Source organism: Myxine glutinosa, chromosome 2 (genome assembly GCF_964187855.1).
Source record: "Myxine glutinosa chromosome 2, kmMyxGlut1.1, whole genome shotgun sequence".
NCBI classification, from domain to species: domain Eukaryota; kingdom Metazoa; phylum Chordata; class Myxini; order Myxiniformes; family Myxinidae; genus Myxine; species Myxine glutinosa.
The window spans coordinates 51,205,162-51,228,690 of NC_136262.1; the positions used below are offsets into that span (position 1 = coordinate 51,205,162).

General features: G+C 42.3%; 1 protein-coding gene across 7 annotated transcripts in view; it reads right to left on the bottom strand.

Annotated features, from left to right (window-relative positions):
* LOC137413634 (cGMP-dependent protein kinase 2-like) overlaps nt 1–23,162 on the bottom strand; it is a 129,507-nt gene extending 106,345 nt beyond the window's left edge. For 2 of the 7 annotated variants that reach the window (XM_078773268.1, XM_068099067.2), the window contains exons 1-13: nt 23,122–23,159; nt 22,944–23,035; nt 16,144–16,244; nt 15,850–15,918; nt 15,655–15,754; nt 14,857–15,023; nt 14,268–14,381; nt 7,205–7,310; nt 6,645–6,708; nt 2,189–2,266; nt 1,933–2,021; nt 1,275–1,340; nt 474–521 (exon numbers count right to left, since the gene is read on the bottom strand). In XM_078773268.1, coding sequence (XP_078629394.1) covers nt 474–521; nt 1,275–1,340; nt 1,933–2,021; nt 2,189–2,266; nt 6,645–6,708; nt 7,205–7,310; nt 14,268–14,381; nt 14,857–15,023; nt 15,655–15,754; nt 15,850–15,918; nt 16,144–16,244; nt 22,944–22,945 — 1,004 coding nt within the window. In that variant the 5' untranslated portion in view covers nt 22,946–23,035; nt 23,122–23,159. Of the gene's footprint in view, nt 1–473; nt 522–1,274; nt 1,341–1,932; nt 2,022–2,188; nt 2,267–6,644; nt 6,709–7,204; nt 7,311–14,267; nt 14,382–14,856; nt 15,024–15,654; nt 15,755–15,849; nt 15,919–16,143; nt 16,245–22,943 lie in introns of all 7 variants that reach the window. The other 5 variants (XM_078773270.1, XM_078773269.1, XM_068099066.2 and 2 more) reach the window with 4 other exon arrangements.
* Nucleotides 23,163–23,529: the final 367 nt, after the last annotated feature.

A 23,529-nucleotide genomic window follows, 5' to 3' on the forward strand; every position in this document is an offset into this window, starting at 1 on the left:
TTCGATATTTGATCGTCATTTTAACAATCGGTTTGTTTGTGTGTCAAACTGAATGAAAAATGTAAAGGTAGAGCATGGCGAATGTGATATATGACAGGTTCGACAATATGTTCGGCATTAACGGCATATAAATCAATATGGCGGAGTGTGGAGAGTCAGCCGCCGTACGCAGTAATGACATCAGACGTAATCACATCACCTTGTCATGTGACCATATCCTCAGCTCGGATTGGTATACGTTTGAGGGGACATACATACGGACGGACAGACAAACACTGTTCTAGACGGCTTTGACCGATGGGTTATGCCGTAAAAAATGAAGAAGAAAAAGATGATGAATTAAAGAAGAATAAAATTGTTGATAAAGTATTCATAATAGGTGTACTCTGTAGTATATGTTGTATGTTATGTACCGGTAAATAATACAATGTTTTAAACAGCTTTTCCATTTTGAAATTGAAGTTATAATTTACCTTTCTGGTAGTTCAATGTGGTCCAGAGGAATTGTTTCGGAAAAAATTCTGACAAAAAACAAAACTTCTATCATGCAACTTTCTTTTTTTTTCTTTTTTATGTATACAGAATTGAGGCTCGTGTAAGATCTAACATATTGAACATGAAAACATAAAACATGCAATGAAGGGAGCAGGAGACAAGAGGGAAAGAGAGGGAAGCACGCAAGCACAACAACAGAAGAGAAAAGGGACGTCGGTAGATCTGTGGAAGGGGGAGGGCTGGGGGAGGAGGGAGGGGTACACGGTATAAAGCAAATGAACACTTCTAGGAATTTCAGGAAAGAGGTTGGGGATTGAAAGAGGCGGATTTGGGGTGTTTTAACGGGGGTATAAAAGATCAAGGTTTTGGATGGGGGAAGATAGAGATGGTGGTGAACAGCTGTTTCAAAGACCTGGAGGGAGGAGAGGGATTGAAGAGAGTGTGGGAGTTTGTTCCAGAGGCAGGAGAAAATAGGAATGAAGGAGTGAAGGGGAGCAGAGAGTCTTCATTTTGTCTTGATTTAAGTGAACTTAAATAAATGTTTGAGATTCCAGATTTTAAAATAAAAGTTAAACTGTTGACTGGTTTCCCAATTTTCTTCAAATTTGGAGTGGGAGTTAGGGAGACGGGGTGGATGGTGGTGGGAATCTGGGGGGAGGATGGGTTGACTGTGTCGTGTGGAGAATACAGGTTTGAGCGACAATTGAATGCAGGTACGCAGATGCATCATAGCAAACAGGTATGTTATTTATTAAATAGATTTATAGAATGAAACGTACTCGCCATCAAGGATAAGACACGTGACATTTCCCACCGCTGTGCACGTTGCAGTGCGTCTAATATTCCTGCAGAGATGAACACACACACACACACACACACACACACACACACACACACACACACACACACACACACACAAATGAAGAAAAACAGGGAAGGTGACATTTAGTCCATCATGACATCCCAATATCTGTTTGAGTCCAAAAACATGAACTTCAAGTTTTTTTAATGTGCATCCTTAATTATTCAATTATTAAGTTATTATTATTAGTTAATTATTAATTAATTCATCATTAATTCATGATTAACTCATTATTAAATTATTACAATTATTAAATTATTATTTTAATGTGCATTTATTAATGTGCGTAACAAACCCAGCACCATGTGGCAGTTTTTGTTGCAATATACTTGTCTAGAGATTTCATCCAGCATCAGGAATGTCTTCTGCCTCTGATAGTTTTTCTGCTTGCTCATTATTGATTCTTTTTTTTAATTCTTCATTACATATATTGATCGTTATGTTAACTTGCCTTTCTGTATAAAACAATTAAATTTGACATTGAGCCAATATTGCTCAACATAGCCAACAATCTGTCACGCACTACTTCAACTCCATATCTATGATGTATGGGCAGCTAGATAGACATGAAGCACCTGATCAGGGCAAGTTCCCCGAAGTGGTCTCCAGGCTGGAGCATTCTGATCTCCTTCTCTGCTCCTTCCACCTTCTGTGTCACCTGCACCTGTTGTACAGGATAGGTATGGATGATGTGAAGCTTTGCAGATGAATACTTATCATATTTAATATTACTACTCAAAAAGTAGTTTGCTATTTTATTATTGGAATATGATTTAGTGTTGACACTTTGTGGCAGTAAAACATTTGATGCCATCCATCCATGATGCTTACCCGACCTCTGAAAATGACGTAAAACGTGTTACCTTCTTCACCCTCCATAACAATAGATTCCTTATCAGAGAAATATTTCTGTGAAAGACAAAAAAACAGAGGACAAATAAGTGTCCAGATTAGCATAGCAAAGGTCTGCAAAAGATTTGGTCACACCATCATTTCCCTGTCAATCCTCATTTGTGCCATTCAAAGATCGACACCTACATTACCCTTAGGGGGAAGAATGTAACACACACACACACACACACACACACACACACACACACACACACACACACACACACATATATAGACATATATATATATATATATATATATATATATATATATATATATATATTATATATATATATATATATATATATATATATATACATACATATATATATATATACATACATATATACATATATACATACATATATATATATATATATATACATATATACATACATATATATATATATATACATACATATATACATATATACATATATACATACATAATTATATACATACATATATACATACATATATACATATATACATATACAGTACATACATATATACATACATACATATATACATACATACATACATACATACATATATACATACATATATACATATATATACATATATATTAATTTGGATAATAGTGAAAGTGACACACTCAAGTATTAAATCAACACTAGTGGCATGATGAGTAATTATTGTGGTTTGAGTAGAAAGGCAAGGCTTAGATTGTTACGATGAAGATTACGAAGATGTCACATCTGGCAGCTAGTTCGTGAAAACCCTTCTGACTTCACTCCATCACAAGTGGTATACCATACATGTCTGATTCCTAGTTCAGATGTATCAAAGGACGGTGAAGCAGTGGGTATCTCAACTGCAAAAATGACCAGCAAACCAGTTCCAAGTTCGTTAGTTCTGAATGATATTGAACGTCAGACCTGGTCAACAGATTCGTGAAAGACTTGGGACAATAATACAATCATGCTTTATGAGCGGCCAACCACAACTTCATGGGACATGAGTCAAAGAAGAAGTAAAAAAAAAATGATATGTGATATGCATGAGATATCAACTTCATCATATAATTGTATAAAGAAGTTATTAAGTTTAAATTTTAATCATGTTCACATCTGTGTTCATTCATTATTGTTGTGGTTTTGGAAGACCTCGGAGAGTTACAGTGTCTATAGAAAATCTACACCTCTTTCAAAATTTTCACCTTTTGTTGCCTTATAGCCTGGAATTAAATTGCATTCAATCAGACTTTTTCCACTTTTATTTATACTATTTACACATCATAACCCACAACTTCCAAGTGAAAAACAAATTCTACAAATTTCCGAAAATTAATTAAGAATACAAAACTATCTTGGTTGGATAAGTGTCCACCCCCCTTATAATAGCAATTGTAAATTAGCACAGGTGTAACCAATCACCTTCAAAATCACACACCAAATTAATTGGCCTCCACCTGTGTTAAATTGTAGTGACTGATTATTTCGGAATAAAATCAGCTGTTCCTGTAGGTTTCCTTGCTGTGTAGTGCATTTCACAGCAAAGACTCAACCATGAGCACCCAGGAGCTGTCAAAAGACCTTCGGATAAAGTTGTGGAAAGGCACAGATCACGGGATGGGTATAACAATATTTCAAAGGCCATGAATATCCCTTGGAGTACAGTCAAGACAATCATTAAGAAGTGGAAGGCGTATGGTAACACCAAGACCCTGCCTAGATCAGGCCGTCCCACCAAACTGGATAACCAAGCAAGGAGGAGACTGATCAGAGAGGCCACCAAGGGGCCAATGGCAACTTTGAAAGAGATACAGGCTTTTATGGTAAAGATTGGTCACTGTCTGCATGTGACAACAATATCCCAAGCATTCCACAATTCTGGCCTGTACGGTAGGGTGGCAAGAAGGAAGCCATTACTCAAAAAGCCCGCCTTGAGTCCTGTTTGGGGTATGCAACAAACCATTCCGGAGATTCTGAAGCCATGTGGCAAAACGTTTTGTGGTCTGAAGAAACCACGATGGAACTTTTTGGCCTAAATGCAAAACGTTATGCTTGGCGCAAACCCAACATTGCATATCACCCAAAGAACACCATCCCTACTGTGAAGCATGGTGGTGGCAGAATCATGTTATGCGGATGTTTTTCATCAGCAGGGACTAGGGCACTTAACAGGATAGAAGGGAAAATGGATGGAGCAAAATACAGAAACATCCGAGAGGAAACCCTGCTGCCCTCTGCAAGAGAGCTGAAATTGGGACGGAAGTTCATTTTTAAGCAATACAACGACCTGAAGCACACAGCCAAAGCTACACTGGTGTGGCTAAGGAAGAAAAAGATAAATGTCCTTGAGTGGCTGAGTGTGAGCCCTGACCTAAATCCAATCGAAAATCTGTGGCATGACTTGAAGATTGCTGTCCAGAAACACTCCCCACACAACCTGACTGAGCCTGAACAGTTTTGCACAGAAGAATGGGCAAATATTGCCCAATCAAGGTGTGCAAAGTTGGTAGAGACCAACCAATAATTATTGTTGGTACAGACCAAGGTTGGCATGGTTCCCTGTGGAGGAGGGGGGGGGGGGGGGTTAATTTGTCGGGAAGGTAACACTGGAATTGGGTGCGAGGTCCCTACCTAAATTAATTGTCAAAGACTATGTCAGAGGTTACCCATCATGCCGCTGAGTTTTCTGCGGACCATCGGCTTCAGGATCAAAGGTCAGGAGAGGCCGCTCATGGTCAGAGAGGCACTTATAACCCAGCCGGCAAACCCGTAACAATATGTTGCATGAAAAATGGCAAAATCACAGCGACAAAGGTCAATAAACGGTTGTAACATCGGTTCAAACATTCAGGACAGCACGATGTGACTATCTCAGGGTTTTTGTGTGAAGGTTTCATTTCTATCATCAGAAACACTCTCAATGTTAGGCCTAGTGACCTTACTCCATCATAAGTCTACCGACTCCTCTCCGACCTTGCTCCCCCAGCTATCTCTGTGCTCTGTCCCCCAAATATTCCTCCAGGTCACACAAGATCTGCCAGCAACCCTCTTATGGTTAAACTTCCAAAATCAAGACTCTCTGCTCACCTTCACTCCTCCATTACTCTTTTCTCCCGCCTCTGAAACAAACTCCCTCACTCTCTTCAATCCCACTCCTCCCTCCATGTCTTTAAAACGGCTGTCCACCACCATCTCTTATCTTCCCCCATCCAAAACCTTGATCTTTTCTACCCCCGTTAATTCACCCCAGATCCAATTTTTTGAAATACCGACTTCTTTCCTGGAAGGCCTAGCAGTGACCACGTGTTTTTTTTAACTCTCCCCCCCTTCCCATGCCTCCTCCCCCCAAGCCCTCTCCCTCCCACAGATCTCCCGATGTCCCTGCTCTCCATCTTGTTCTCCCACTCCCTTTATCATATGTTTTATGTTTTATGTGTCAATTTGTCTTTTTTGTATTCAATGTTATCTCTTACACGAGCCTCGACCTTGTATAGTGACAGACCAATCATGTGCGATTGCTAGTTCAAACATATCAAGGGCCAGTGAACCAGTTGGTTCCTCAGTTACAAAAATGGCCAGAAAATCATTCCAAGTTCTTCAGAACAAACTTCACACATTGGTCCAGATCCACCAACTCCAGGTAAAATAATTATTTCACACGAAACTCAACAATCACCATCAGCAGGTTCGGTTCCTCCTGAATAAGCAAAGCCATTTCCAAAAGCTGGACCGAAAAAAAAGTCACATCAAGGAAAGATTGGTGAAAAAGAATACAATGTGTCATCTACGAGATAATGAGTAATGAATGGCACTGTGGATAAATTAAATAAAGCTACAATTGGAAATAACAATCAGATATACATCGTGACGTCATATATGAGACGTATTGCTGTTACTTTAAACACTGAGATGTGTTACCTAGCTATTATAACACCAGAGCTCAGTTGTAACACCAGACTTGTCTTTCAACGTGCCCCCCCCCCCCCCCCACCATTGCTCTAAACAGATGTTTTGCTTATCCACAACTGAGGCAGATTTATAAACAACATGGCTATCACTGAATTAAGATGTGTTGGATGTGGAGGAAATGGGGTGAGAGAGACCAACTCACATGAATAAGACTGACCTTAAAAATTGAAAAAGTTCCCGTGATATAAGGCTCAATTTTATACATTTGAAATATGGTGTTCTGTACATTTGGTATGCGTTCAATACAGTCCACCATATTTTAAAATCTGCCGATGAAGCAGCCTGACAGGTAATCCACACGCTTCTTTGAGTTTGTATTGAATTGCTGTTCATGTTGTGTGGATGAAAAGAAGAAAAGAAAACGTTCCTCTGAAGCTCTATTCACAATCATCACTGTGCTTGGGAGTATATCATCAATGTGCAAGTGATGCATGTGCAAATAGATATGTCACCTCTTCCATGCAGTCAAACACGTGCGAAAGCTGTGCGTCTGACAGGAGGTGGAGGGTCTTGGCCCTAAAAAAAAAAGGCATCCATGTTTATATTGTAAAATAAACTTTTTTTTATATTACCTGCAAATAATAAGAAATATCTATTTCATGTGCACGCCCAGGTTAGTGGCAGGGATTTAGAGGGGAGCATGAAAATGCAAATTGATAAAAGGAAGATGAAATGATTGGAGAGGGAGAGAGAAAGGAGGTAAGGGGGTGGGAGGAATGGGGAGAAATCTGGCAAGAGATCGGAGTAAAGACGTGGAAGAGCTTCGTTTACAGTATATAAGGAGAGGTTCACATGTATCTTACATGATGACAATATTTGTCAATGTGAGTCATATTAAATTGGAATCATGTTATATTGCCTTCAGCCTCAGTCTGTGTGTACCATTTTTAATAAAGGGATGAGGGTTCGGAGTGTCCCGAATAGGATTGGAAGTTGATGATGCACACACTTTGAGGTCAGCAAATAGGAGAGTGTGAACATGATGGATAGGATGGCATGCGCTGTGACTCACGATTTCAGAAAAGAGATCATGAGCTCCCGACGTTTCTGTGACTCGAGGGTGCGGATGGTGCGGAAGGTACTACGGCTCAAGCAGAGCAAACGCACATCAGTGATGGCTGTGGATGGGACAGAGGATAGATATAGATAATGTTTTAGCACAATAACTATTGTCCACAGCATTGATTTTAAACACAAAAGTAAACATGGTGAAGTTACTCAGATTGGTCCAGCTATGAACATGCGATGTTTATAGGATTTTGATCTCCTAAAATAAACCAATAGGATGTATTCTGGAAATATAACAAATAGTTGCAGTGTACAGCGTGTTTCCAAAGTCCGGAATTATAGGAAATATTTTAATTGTACACCGTTCCTTTTGTATTCCATCTCTAGACGCTGCATGATGCCATTGCCGGGCGTCGAAGGAGGCCTGGCGATGACGCACGCCGTAAGGGAGTATTCAGTTTACTCCGTTTGTTCAAATCAAAATCAAATAAAGAATGCTTTATTAAAAGCACGTCTGGCAGCTAATACCTGAATTACACAAATTGTTTGTTTGTTTTCTTGCTTTCTTGTTTGTTTGTTTTCCTTTCTTCCATGTTTGTTTGTTTGCTTTGCTTTCTTTCTTTCTTCTTTGTTTGTTTTCCTGCTTTCTTTCTTGTTTGATTGTTTGTTTGTTTGTTTTCTTGCTTTCTTTCTTGTTTGTTTGTTTGTTTATCTGGGAAATATCTCAGCCATCCTTTAAGCAAAGAAGCTGAAATTTGGGCATAATAGTGAGCAAGTACTTTAGCAAAAACTGCATTTTTTTATTGATTAATCAATTAATTGATTAATTACTTAATTAGTATTGATTAATGAAGTACTTATTTATTTTCTTTCTCATCTGGGCAATATCTCAGGCACCTTTTGAGCTAGAAAGCTGATATTTGGAAACGGCAATGACCAAGTGAGTGGCTGTAAAGGACATTTTAGATTTAATGATTAATCAATTAATCAAATGATTATTTATTTTTTTCATTAAAAAATTATTTAATTAATTCTCAAAAGTTACACATTCAGATGAAACACTTGTGGTTTAGGTATGCTTCCTAAACTGCCTGAGATTAGCCAATTGATTAAGAAATTAACTATTCTCCAAATTTTATTTATTTATTTTATTTAAGCAATTATTCAATTAATCAGTCAATTATTGTACACCACACCTTCCCAATTCCGTTTCCATGTGCTGCACGGCGGCATTGCCGGGTGCCGAAGTCGCATGGAGTAGGCGCTCTGGCAATGTCGCATGCTGGAGGATATGTTATTTATTTATTTGGAATGGGGCAGTGTACTTTGAATGTTTTTTTTCAGATGATGCCTTTGACTCTGAGGTAGATCGGATGTCGTGGATGATAGAATGGCCACCAAGTTGTCCAGATTTAATGCGACTTGACTTTTTTTATTTGGAGACACCTGAAATTAGTGGTTTATACCATGGGACCATGTTCCATTAAAGATCTAGAGGATGAAATCAGAAACGACTAGAACGGCATTCAGTAGAGAGCATACCTCCACCTGGTTGGCCATATCACTCAATGGTGAAGAATCACATAAAAAATTCTACTAGCTGGATCTGGATCCAGATCTTCACCAAAATTGAATCGAATCGTCCTTGTCACACACACACAACATGTGCCAACAAGTTTTGTCCAAATCCATCCATAACTTTTTGAGATATCCTGCTATGTATCGTTTTTGACCCGATCTCCCAATGGTGATGAATCACTGAAAGATTAAATAATTCTCACATCCGAATCCATATTCAAATCTTCACCAAAATCGAATCGGATTTTTTGTTTTGTTTTGTACACAGAAACGAGGCTCCTGCAAGAGCTAACACATTGAACATGCAAACATGCAGGCACACAAAACATGCAATGAAGGGAGCAGGAGACAAGAGGGGAGAGAGGGAAACACACAAGCACAACAGAAGAGAAAAGGGATGCCAGTAGATCTGTGGAAGGGGGAGGGCTGGGGGAGGAGGAAGGGGTACACGGTATAAAGCAAATTAACACTTCTAGGAACCTCAGGAAAGGAGCTGGGGATTTAAAGAGGCGGATTTGGGGTGTTTTAACGGGGGTAGAAAATATCAAGGTTTTGGATGGGGGAAGATAAGAGATGGTGGTGAACAGCTGTTTTAAAGACCTGGAGGGAGGAGAGGGATTCAAGAGAGTGTGGGAGTTTGTTCCAGAGGCAGAAGAAAAGAGGAATGAAGGAGTGAAGGTGAGCAGAGAGTCTTGATTTTGGCAGTTTCACCAGAAGAGGGTTGCTGGCAGATCTTGTGTGTCCTGCAGGCATACCTCCACCTGGTTGGAGGAGGTCCTGTATGTCCTGCATATTTAGGGGACAGAGCACAGACAGAGAGAGCAGGGGGAGCAAGGCCGGAGAGGAGTCGGTAGAAAACAGAAAGACCACCTACCTGCCTGTGGTGAGAGAGAAAAAGGCCCTCAGAATCAGTTTCATCGCGGGAGATTCCAATGATTCTGAATGCTTTGGTTTCAACCACGTGAAGCCGAGCTAGGTGTGAGGCAGGAGCACCAGCCCAGAGGGGAGAGCAGTATTCCATTGAGCTGCGGATGAAAGCTTTGTATGTGGTGTGAGGAGCTCAGGTGTGCCCAGAAAGGACTTCGCATGGAAAGTTTTGAAAATGAGAAAAATCGATCTCCGTGGGGCTAGACACATGACATTGGCCGAACCAAATACCGAAACCCCTGTCAGATTCCACCAAACCCCTCGGAGAAGATGTAGCTTGAAATCGATTACCCCCTAAAAATACATCTTTTTCGGGCGTGGCTCCGCCCACAATGGGCGCAATACGCCCACTCTAGGCAGGACACAACTAGATCATATCAACCTCCCACCCAAGTTTCATCAAGATCGGATGATATCATCGGGTAGTTATGCTGCGGACAGACAGACACACACACACACCCATGACGAATATTGTGGTCACTTGATAACTCGTGAACCAATAATAACTAGAGGTGCTACTTAATCGGTGTTCAGAGTGGAAAAATGGAAGGAATGGACAATTATGGCATGATTGGTGATATAGAGGGAAATGGTGTGTGCTATATGGGCTACTAAAATGGGAAGGACTGGGGCAGAGAAGAAGGAATTCAGGGACACACTGGAGAGGATGATGGCAATGGATGAGCTGAAGGTGATGCTGTGCATTGCAGGGGAACTTTAACTGTTGTACTGAAGAGTAGTGAGGAGATGCAGGAAGTGCTGAGGGAGTGGAAGGAGGAATTTGGGAAGCATGGTCTGAAGATGAGTATGGAGAACACTGAGGTGATGTTGGTCAGGCAGCAGAGAAAAGAAATAAACATCAGATTAGAGGGGAAGGAGATCAGAAAGGGAAATAGATTTGATTATCTGGGAGAGGGGGGAACAGTGACTGGAGATGGTAAGTCTGAGGCAGAGGTGCGGAGGAGGATTCAGGTGGGTGAAAATGCATGGAGGAGAGTGGAGGGTGTAATGGCACACAGAAACATATCAAGGAGATTGAAAGGGATGGTTTTGATGTTGTGAGTAATGCCGGCCTACCTTTACGGTCTGGAGACGGTGGCACTGATAGAGCGACAGCAACAGAGGCTGCAGGCTTACCAGAACAACTGGGTCAGGAGGTCAGGAGGATTGTGGGAGTGAAGAGGGTGGATAGAAGGAGAATGGATGAACTGAGGTGTGCAAATGAAGATTGGTGTGCAGATGAGCTTTACAGGGTGATTGGTGAAAAGCCGGCTGAGATGGGCTGGATATTTGGTGCGGATGGGGGAAAAGAGAATGGCAAAGAGAGCTGCTTGGTTGAAGAAGCAAGATAGGAGGAAAGGGGTAGACCGCAGTTGAGATGGGAGGATTGTGCGAAGAGGGATATCAGTAAGGTGGGGGTGGTTGGAGAGTGGAGAGAGTTGGCTGAGAACAGAGGGGAGTGGAGGAGGATCGTGGTCAGGGCAGGGCAGGAGATTGGTACCATTGGACCTCACCCCTTATAAAGGGAAGAGGAGGAGAAGAAGAATACTTGAACTTGCACCGATTTCCACCACAGGCGTGCACATCCACACACATGCACGCACGCACGCATGCATGCACACATGACAATAATGATTAAAATTGTGAGCAGTGATGCTGGGGACCAAGACGACCCACTCTGATTGGATAAGTGCATGGCGACATCATTGACAACGGCAGTGCGGACCCAATTATGCAAAGTTTGAACTGAATCAATCGAAAAATTGAGGAAATGCATTTTGAAGGTTTTCATGAAATACAATATGTCTGCCTTGTCACATCATCTATGACGTCAGACATAGGATATACATCCAATCAAGTGGTATACTATAATTGGTCAAAGTTTCAACTCAATCGAAAGAAAAATGAAGATGTGTTTCAAAGGTTTTTCATGAAATCCAACATGGCTGCCAAGACACATGACCGATGATGTCATTCACATGATGTGCATCCAATCAAGTGGCATACTATAATTGATCAAAGTTTCAAGTTCCTCTGATCAACGGTTCGATCTGCAGGTCGATACAAAATTAATGGGATCATAATATTAATTTAAAAAACGGATTGATGACGTCATGATTTTTAATTGGCTCTTGGCAGGCTAATTTGCATGAAAATCAAAAATCGGAGAAAAGTGCGTTTTTTGACTTGAGATGGACTGCATGTGTGCCAAATTTCTACTCATTCGATCGAAAAATGAAGAAGATGCATTTTAAAGGTTTTCATGAAATCCAATATGGCTGCCAGGTCACGTGACTGATGATGTCATCCTTAGGATATGCATCAATTCAAGTGGTATGCCATAGGTGGTCAAAGTTTCAAGTTCCTACGATGAACTGAACGGTTTGACCTGTAAGTCGCCAACAAATATCATGGAATCATAATGATTAATCTTACGATAATTCACCAAATGTCCGTCTGTCTGTCCGTTCGAAGGTACTGTAAAAACTGCTGAACCGATCGCAAAGATATTTTGTGTGGATAATCCTGGGATCTCCAGGAGTAAAATAGGCTATTTAGTTTTCCCAATTTCAGCTTTAGTCTCCAGCATTCTCAGGTTTGGACTCCCGCATAACATTCGCGTTTGCATGACGTTCATTGTGACGTCTTCTTACGTCGAGCAACGGTACCCGCCCTACGGGCGGGGCTTCAATTGGGAGGCCCAAATGAAAAGGCTACATATCAGAAATTGAAGGCTATTTTTCTTTTAAACGATTTATATAAACATCCGTTAAATCTCGATCGGTGCAGCCGTTTGTGCGGCACCCGGGAAAATAACGTCATGCGGGAGCAAAGTATCAGCAGGATGTGGCAGTGAGAGGGTCCACGTTTGCACCGATCGCTGCACTGTGTGCCGCACAAACGGCTGCACAGATCGCTGCACCGTGTGCCGCACAAACAGCTGCACCGATCGCTGCACAGCTGCATAGATCGGATGTGGCGTGAAGGAGGATCTGCACTTCGGCATGAAGGGGGATCAGATCTAACAGATCGCTGTCTCCATCGATCTTGGCAAGGCCGTAACACCTATCGGCTCAAAATCCTTTTAACTGTTGATTTGGTACAGTTACACGTATCGGGAATTTGGTACACGTATCGGGAGTACAGACGACATAGCGATTGTGAACACGATTATCGATCACGATTCACGATCACGATCATCGTGTATCGATCACGATTTGAAACACGATGGAATAATATTTACCGATATGAACAGTGATGTGGCTTTTATTGAAATTCTCAAGATACTGTTTAGATTTTGATGATTTGCGTGTGATATGATTCAACGGATGTTTATATGAATCATTTAAAATAAAAAAACCTTCAATTTCTCATATTTTGCCATCGCCATATGCAGATTCGCCACGGACCCACGATCGATGTTTCTCTACGTGATCGTACCCGTTTGTTTGCGAACATGTATGTTTTTCATGGAAGTCCTTCACGAACTTGCTGTCCATGTCTGACGTGCGCCGGAAGGTGCTGCAGGAATGTGGAATTTATTGGTTTCATGCTTTAGCATTCACCGTATCTGCATTGCCTGTTTGCTTCTGGCCTCCCACCCGTGCGTAGCATGGGTATTTCTCTAGTTTGAATAATTCCAAAAGGGTACCCTTCGTCCTCCAATAATAACAATGTGAGTTCCCTTATAAGGAACCTAAATTCAGGAGACCAGTAGATTAGTCCCATCAAAGTCTGTGCTATTATTACCAACCTATGGTTGTTCGTCGGTGTTCTAGCCTTTTCAATGCTATAGCATCAAGTAAGGAAATGGCGCATACTTTGCTATGACTCAGCCAGGGTTTTGAACTACCGACCTCCGAGACCCAAAGTAGAGGTGAAAAGTTGAATAATATAACTGGCAATAAGAAACCATTGATGAACCACCGACCTCCGAGACCCAAAGTAGCGGTCACCGAGGCTGGCAATAATAAACCATTGATGAACCACCAACGTCTGGGACCCAAAGTAGAGGTCACCTAGACTGGCAATAATAAACCTTTGATGAAATACCAACCTCCGAGACCCAAAGTAGAGGTCACCGAGGCTGGCAATAATAAACCATTGATGAACCACCGACCTCTGAGACCCAAAGTAGAGGTCACCGAGACTGGCAATAATAAACCATTGATGAACAACCGACCTCCGAGACCCAAAGTAGAGGTCACCGAGGCTGGCAATAATAAACCATTGATGAACCACCGACCTCCGAGACCCAACGTAGAGGTCACCGAGGCTGGCAATAATAAACCATTGATAAACCACCGACCTCCGAGACCCAAATTAGAGGTCACCGAGGCTGGCAAAAATAAAGCATTGATGAACCACCGACCTCCGAGACCCAAAGTAGAGGTCACCGAGGCTGGCAATAATAAACCATTGATAAACCACCGACCTCCGAGACCCAAATTAGAGGTCACTGAGGCTGGCAAAAATAAAGCATTGATGAACCACCGACCTCCGAGACCCAAAGTAGAGGTCACCGAGGCTGGCAATTAAAACCATTGAGAGTAGACCCTGACCTTGTACAGTAGCCGTGCGCTTGCAGTCGTACAAGATGGCAAGTTCTCCAAACAGAGTCCCACGTTCTAAACGTCTCACTGGCATCCCAATCTTGGTCACCTGCAATTCACCATCTATGGGAGGAGGCAATGTTTTGGGTGCGAGACAATACTACCAGCATAAATTACAGAAGTATTCTAATTATCAGATACATTTTATCAAAAAATAATTTACACATTTACTTAGCGGTTAGGGTGCCGGCTTGGGATCCTAGGATCCTGGGTTCGAATCCCGGTCGATCGCTGAATTAACGCCAGGGGGGGTTGACTCAGCCTGTCATCCTTCCGAGGTCGGCAAATTGAGTACCAGCTTGCTGGGATGAATGATCACGGTGCGTACCCCGATTTAGAATAGGTACACCGTATCTCTGCGTATGCATCGTAAGAGCGTGACCAAGGGTTGGCGTCAGGAAGGGCATCCGGCCATAAAAACATTGCCTCAAACAGGGAACCATGATTGTCATGGGGCCCGCAAGGCTAACCCCCGCTCTAGCGGGGAAAATGGCCTTAAAACGATCATTCATTCATTCATTCAGACTGACTCACTGACCCACTACGATGAACATGTCATTGCCAGGTTCTCCCTCCGAGATGACGGTCTCTCCACGACGCCTTTCCGACAGCGTCATGCACTCGATGACTCTCGCAGCCTGATCGGGGTCCAGACCCTGCAGGAAGTCGTGCCGGTGGATGGCCCGAGTGACGAGATCCACTATGCTGGGGTCACACGCAGTCGGGGAAAAGAACAAACCAGCGTGGGCTTCGGATTTCCATCAGCAGGTTCGCGCGGCCATTTTGTTGGTAGTGCTCTGGACCATAACATGAACGAATCCACCATGATCCAAACTCTAATCCTTCTTACATTCTGCAAAACCTGAATTTTGCTTCTGCGTAAAGATTTGCCAAAAGCTAAGCCTCCATACATTGAATACAAGAAGTCAAATTTAAAAAACTGCTTTTTTCTGCAAACATTCATCACTTTCACTGTACTTGAATAAATAATAAAATTAATACTTTCCTGGAGGGAAACCAGATAATGTGTTTTATTTATAGCATCAATGTGTTTATATGCAGTGTGTTTGTTTTTATGTAGCTTAATGTGTTATGTTAAAACATCCCGCTGTCGGCCACCCTGGAGAATAAAAAATATTCCACCCTGGGGCAACATACTGTACCCTGTCGGGAAGGTGTCACCCACACACACTCACACACGGAGTGTGTCACACACACACACACATACACACACGTGAGTGGGACACACACACACACACACACACACACACACACACAAAACCGACCCTAACAACTCCTTTGAATACGGTGTTTCCTGATCCATCAATCCCGCTACCTGGGGGACTTTGCAATCTTTGTTGCTGTTGTCGCACCCGGCTCAGATAGGGGTTCAGGCAGGATGGCCTTCCCGCGGGTCCGGTTCATGGGTGGATCTCCTGTAACAAGCAAGGATCGCATAAGGTCACTCCACACTTCAAAGATACAGGTAACACAAAATATATACAAAGATGACATTCAAACAGCAATTTACTTTGAGCTTGTGGCTCTTGCGCTTTCTTCAACTTCATAATTTCTTCTTCATTTTCCTTCAACCTCCATTCTATGATTTCAAGAGGATGACAAAGAAAATATTCGATGGATTAAGAGACGTCCAAAGTAGGATTGCATTATAAATGTTTATTGACAACCAATAACACTTAAACTGTGCATGTGAAGTCGACATTACAAGATCGTCCGCCGCACTCTTGTTTACAGGTGGAGGTGTGCATCTGAAGAACCTCACAGTTTATACAATGAGATAAAAATAAATACAGATGGTTCACACCTAACTCCCGCACGCGAGTCTCCAGTTTGGAGTTCCGGATCTGCTCCCCTTCCAACCGCACGGTCATCTCCATCAGGCGGTTGGCCAATTCACGATGAGACCTGCATTCGGCCATCCACATAAGCAGCACCCAAAATGCAATTTTCCCATACACATGTGTGTTAAGGAATGGAGGTGTGACTTTTTGAGATATCGTGCAATACTGTACTGTATATCATTTTGGTTCCATCTCTCAATGGTGAAGAATCACTTACAACAACAACACAACATGCATTTTAAGGCCATTTTCCCTGCTAGAGCGGGGGTTAGCCTTGCGGTCCCCATGACAATCTTCTCCATTTTGCCCTATTTTCTGCATCTCTCCTTGTTAACCCCCTTGCCCGCATTTCTTCTTCCACCATCTTTAGCCAAGTCTTTCTCGGTCTTCCCCGTCCTCTACTTCCTTCTACATTCATTTCCATCACTCTTCTCAACCAGTCACTTTCATCCTCCCTCAACACATGACCAAACAACCTCAACCTGTTCCTCTTCACAGCATCAATCACAGGCAATATTCCCATCATCTTTCGCAATTCATCATTTGTCTTCCTCTCTCTCAACGATATTCCGCACATCCATCGAACCATTCGCATTTCCACCCTTTCCAGCCTTCGTTGCTGCTCTACGCTCATTACCCATGTCTCGCTCCCATAAATCATAACACTTCTCACACATGCAGCATACACCTTTCCCTTCAGCTTCAGCGACACTCTCCTCCTCATCAGCACGCCACTCAGTTCCCGAAACTTCTTCCATGCACATCTCACTCAAGCAACCGTTGCCGAGTCTGATCCACCTTCTCCATTCAGCATGTCTCCGAGGTAGCAAAATGTTTTCACACCTTCCAGCTTCACGCCATCTCCAAGATCCAACTCAACATTTCCTCCATCTGCAGCCCCCTCTGTGCACACCTTACATTTGAATGTAGCTGCCACACTGGTAAATGACCCTCTCAGACCACTACATTTTTGATGAACCCACTCAGCGTACATTGTACATTGAATGGAGTTCACTCCGACACCCTTCCTGCACACAGCACACGGCCACTTCCCAGTTCTTTCCACCTCACCACATGCTTTACCATTTGCCATCACCTTCGTCTTTCCGATATTCACCTTCAGACCTTTTGTCTCCATACATTCCTTCCACTTGTTCATCTTTTCCTTCAGTCCATCCATACTTTCCGCAATCAACACCAGATCATCTGCATACAACAACTCCCACGGTAAACCCTCCTTTACGTTCTGAGCCAGCACCTCCATCACAGCTACAAATAGTAGTGGACTTAGAACCGACCCCTGATGCACTCCCACCTTCACCTCAAACTCACCACTGTTCCTGTCCTTCGTCCTTACAGCTGTGCGCACTCTTTTGTACATTGCCATCACTACTCTGATCAACCATTCCTCCACTACTAACTTCCTCAATGCCCATGTTAATACTTTGCGTGGAACCCTATCGAATGCTTTCTCCAGATCAACAAACCCAAGAAACAACTTCTTCCTCTTCTCCATGTACTTCTCCTGCAACTGCCTCACAATAAAGAGCGCGTCTGTTGTTCCTCTTCCTGGCATAAATCCAAACTGTATTTCGTCGATCTTCACCTTCTTCCTTATCCTCCTCTCCAACATCCTTTCCAATACCTTCATTCCATGCTCCAATAACGTTATCGCTTGGTACGAGCCCTGTCCAGAGGGTCACCTTTCCCCTTGTATAGAGGGACGAGGGTACTCAATTCCCAATCCACTGGAATGAGGCCTTCTTTCACCACCAGATTACAGATCTGTCATTCTCTTCACACGCCAACTTCCTGCTGCCTTCATCATATCTCCCACAACTCCCGTCGGCCCTCCCGCTTTTCTACTCTTCATTGCTTTTATCGCTTCCTCAACTTCCTTCTCAGTTATCTTCTCTGCCGGACCTAACACTGGGTTACTCTATATGTTGCCATCCCATTCATTCTCTGTATTCAACAGCATTTCCATATATCTTTTCCATCTTCCTATAATTCCATCTGGGTCCACAACGATTTGTCCCACTTCATCCTTCAAGCAACTCACCCCCATCACATCACACCTCTCTTTCGCTATCTGCTTTGCAATCCTACATACCGCTCTCTGACCCTCTTCCGAATCCAAGCGTTCTCCGAACATTTTCCTCCATGCCTCCTGTGCCTTTGCTACCTCTTTCTTTGCAGCCTTCTTGGCTGCCTGATAACTTTCATGCTCTGCTTTTTCTGCTCCCGTACCCTTCGCCTTCTGCCACTCCTTGAACTTCTTCCTCTTCTCGTCAATCCTCTTTCCAACTTCATCATCCCACCACCATGTTTCCAAGTGCCTCGGTGGTCCATTTGCCCATCCACATACCTCACCAACGGCTCCCAACAGACTATCTTTCATTGACATCCAACCACTATCAAGCTCAACCACATCATCCTCTACCCTACTCCGCCTCTCTTTTAATGCCTCCCTTACTGTCACCTCTTTCAACCTCTCTTTCCAAATGAAGAATCACTTAGAAAACTAAAAAAATATCTTATCAGCATCCGGATTCGGACCTCTACCAAAATCGAAGCAATTCATCATTGTCACACACCCAACCAGTCCACCAAATTTCATACGAATACGTCCTCAACTTTTTGAGATATCCGGCACACAAACACTCACTTTCTCTCTCCGAAAAGACAATCTGGACAACCCTCCCATCTACTTTCTCAACAATCCTCTCCAAGAAGTTCTGTCACTCAAGATTTTGGGTCTCACTATCTGCCATGATCTTTCCTGGGAAAACCACATTTCCAAGCTGGCCTCCAAAGCCAGTCGCCGACTGGGCATCCTCCGTTCGTGCGAAGTCCTTCCTTGCCACACCTGAGCTCCTCACCACATACAAGGCTTTCATCCGCAGCTCAATGGAATACTGTTCTCTCCTCTGAGCCGGTGCTCCTTTCTCACACCAAGCTCAGCTTCACGATGTTGAAACCAAAGCTTTCAGAATCATTGGAATCTCCCGCGATGAAGCTAACTCCGAGGGCCTTTCACTCACTCACCGCAGGCAGGTTGGTGGTCTTTCTGTCTTCTACCGACTCCTCTCCGGCCTAGCCCCCCCTGCTCTGTCTGTACTCTGTCCCCCAAATATTCATACAGGTCGCACAAGATCTGCCAGGAACACTCCTCTAGTGAAACTGCCTAAATCAGGACTCTCATCGTCACCCTTTCATTCCTGTTTTTTTTCCTGCCTCTGGAACAAACTCCCACACTCTTTTCAATCCCACTCCTCCCTCCAGGATCGCATTTGGCCCTATCTCTAAATTGCAAATAATCAAATCAAATCAAATAATCAGGAATTCTTATATCTGCATCCGGATTTTGGATCTTCACCAAAATCTAATCAATTCGTCCTTATCACACACCCAACAGGTCCACCAAGTTTTGCACAAATCCATCAATAACGTTTTGAGATATCCTGCTCACAGACAGACAGACAGACAGACAGAGAAACAAGAAAGGACGTCAGGCGGTAGCCTAACAGGTATGACAAAAATCGAGAGAATCAATTATATTGATTGATTAATTGTGTAATTAAAATAAATAAATAATAATCGTAAAATAATTAATTTCTTAACCAATTGGCTAATAGCACAGCTAAACCACCACTGTTTCATCCGAATATTTAAAATTTTGAAAATTAAATAATTAATCCAAAAATTAAATAATTAATCGATTAATTGATTAATCAACGAGATGGTATTCATAGAACACTTAACATGCGCAATCAACTTGGCGTGAGCCAACTTCTGTTTTTGAAGGGTTGTTTTCTTTGATCCAATATGGCTGCCAGACCACGCGAGTGATGACATCATAAATTTACATTCTATAATATAATTATTGCATAGATCACGCTCAATAAATTTCAAACTGATCAGACTAAACGTTCGTTCTCCCTGTCGAATTACGACGTCGCACTTAAGGCACCAATGACATCATCGTTAACAACACATATTCCCCATACGCAGTTCACGTTTCATGTTTGAAACATACAATGAGCCATGTTTCAATTTTTTCCATGGAGTGGTTTTGGAGATATAGAGGTGCAACGTTTTTCGATTTTTTCCAAGATGGCGCCTGTACCATGTGACCTATGATGTGTCATAATTATCATTTTTTTAAATCCTACAGGCGGAGGCCTTCCTATGGTGAAAATATCGTGTTAATCGGACCAAGAATTGCAGAGTGAATTTTTTTTATACTAATCGAATGAATTGTTATACTTGTCGAATTATGATGTCATAAAGAAGGCACCGATGACATCATCATTAACATATCTTATTCCCCACGGGGAGTTCTTTACAATGAGCCATGCTTCAATTTTTTTCCATGGAGCAGTTTCGTAGATAGAGGTGCAACGTTTTTTCGATTTTTCCAAGATGGCGTCCGCACCACGTCACCTATGATGTCATAATTATGACTAAAAAATTATACAGGCGGAGGCGCTCCGGTCATGCACATACTCCGGTATGGTAAAATTTCCGGTCAATCGGACCAACGGTTGCCGAGAAAATGAATTATAAAAATATGCAGACACGCCACAGGTACGGACGTAACCGAATGCCTAACTGTGCTTTTCGCTTCGCGAGCGCAGGGTAATAAACTAAAAATACCCTTTACAGCCAAATCACTTTGTCAATATAGTGTCTAAATATCAGCTTTTTTTTCAAATATCAGCTTTCAAATATCAGCTTTCAAATATCAAAATATCAAAATACCGAGCTCAAAAGATGCCTGAGATATTGGCCACATGAGAAAGGAAATAAATAAGTAATTCATAAATCGATAATAATTAAGTAATTAATCATTTTATTGATTAATAAAAAATAATAAAAAATACCTTTTTGGCCAAAGCAGTTGCTCACTCACTATTGTGCCCAAATTTCAGGTTCCTTGCTCAAAGGATGGCTGAGATATGGCCGGGACAAACGAGACCTTGAACTTTGACCTATATAGTCAAAAAACATTGACAGCCTCACTTTTGTCATTTGGAAGTTTGACGAAGAAAGCTGAAAACGTTCGCGAGTTATCGCACTCACAGACAAACATACAAACATACAGATGAGACACACCGACATATGACTAATGTCACATATGACCGATATATGGAATAATAAATTATTTTTTTTAAGATTCGCACTTCTTGGTTCTCGGCCTGCATTAGTTAGTGGACGTTAACATTAGTGGATATAACAAGAAAGACGTCATGCAGAGCAAGAAAGACGTCATGCAGAGCACGATACCTGCAAAATCGAACCCCGCCCCCCTTCCCCCCCCCCTTCCATCCCCCCCTCAAAAAATACCCAGAAAAGTTGGCATGGATACATCAAAGTGTCCATTTCTTTAAGATTTCGATTGACGACCTTAATCAAAATTCGATTCAATCGTATAATTGATAATTTTTCAGACGAAAAATGATTGTTTTAGAAGTTTGACCTCGAGTTGTCTTTTGGCCTTTTGACCCAAAAATATGTGTATGTGTATGTGTGTATGTGTGTGTATGTGTGTGTGTGTGTGTGTGTGTATGTGTGTGTATGTGTGTGTATGTGGGTATGCGTGTGTATGCGTGTGTGTGTGTGTGTGTGTGTGTGTGTGTGTGTGCGTGTGTATGTGTGTGTGTGTGTGTGTGTGTATGTGTGTGTATGTGTGTGTATGTGTGTGTATGTGTGTCTATGTGTGTGTATGTGTGTGTATGTGGGTATGCGTGTGTATGCGTGTGTATGTGTGTGTGTGTGTGTGTGTGTGTGTGTGTGTGTGTGTGGGTGTGTGTGTGTATGTGTGTGTGTGTGTGTGTGTGTGTGTGTGTGTTTGTGTGTGTGTGTGTGTATGTGTGTGTGTGTGTGTGTATGTGTGTGTATGTGTGTGTATGTGTGTCTATGTGTGTGTATGTGTGTGTATGTGGGTATGCGTGTGTATGCGTGTGTGTGTGTGTGTGTGTGTGTGTGTGTGTGTGTGTGTGTGTGTGTGTGTGTGTGTGTGTGGGTGTGTGTGTGTGTGTGTGTATGTGTGTGTGTGTGTATGTATGTGTGTGTGTATGTATATGGGTATGCGTGTGTATGTGTGTGCGTGTGTGTGTATGTGTGTGCGTGTGCGTGTGCGTGTGTGGCCTTCAAGGACTACACCCCCTGGGGTTATTTGTAAAATGTCGTGATTTATCTTTGTTAATAATTAAACACAGACGGTTACAAACACCAATTTTATGGTTAGTTTTGTCTAACTAACGGTGAAAAGTGGAACAAACATGGCGGAAACAAAAATTACATTCTTAATAAGTGGGGCGTTCAAAAAGTTTCAAGAAACTTCAACTTTTTGTGAAATACATACCAACAATTTTAACAGTATTTACTAACCTATCGATACTTTGGAATAAAATATTCGCAATTATTGGATCTCCTCTGCCTGCATTAGTTATTGGACGTTATAGATCCCACGGTGTCCTTCACGAAGAGTAGGCGAGCTATCGCCGGCACCATAGACAGGTAGCAAATTCTTACTCTAACCTACTTAGTGTGCTTGGCCAGCCGGTTCGTGAAAGGCTTGAGCTAAACTTTTCTCGGCAGACTCCACGACAAGGTGGGAATAATTGCAAACATGAAACAACAACAACAACAACAACAACAACAACAACAACAACAACAACAACAATGTATTGGACTCTTGCGAGTATCTCGTTGCGAGAACTTGTTGAACACCCTTCGTATTTTTGACTGTACTCACATTTTCGTGGGCACAGCGAGTCCTCGGCTCAGCTTTTATCAACACCTTGTTCAATGGGTCTTCAAGACTCCCGGATCCACCAAGTGTAGAACCTGCGGCTCAGAAATACCAAAACCGTTTTACTGTAGAATACTGCGGGTCTTCGCTCCCGAGACTTCGCTCCCGAGACACTACTTACTTTGAGAATGCCATGTTCATAATTGACCTTTGCTCCTGATTGGCATTTACAACCCAGTGCGTTTTACACCTCTATTTATATTGCCCTAGTCACGTGGAACTCACGCAAGAAAAGTGCTTTACCTGTCCACAGAAAACGAGGGCTTTATCTATTCATAGAAAGCAAATGCATACCTGCCGATAGAAAATAACTGATAAATCCCACAAAGTCGGCTGGGATTGAATATCTGTCCAAAGAAATCAAGCGTTTTACCTGTACATGGAAAACAGGTGCTTTACCTGTTCATTGAAAAGTAGTGTTCAATCACATTATCAAGTAAAGTGGAATTTAACACCTGTCAAAAGAAAGCAAGTGATTTACCTGTCTCGAGAAAGCAAATATATTGTTGCGGATATGGGATTTGGCCTC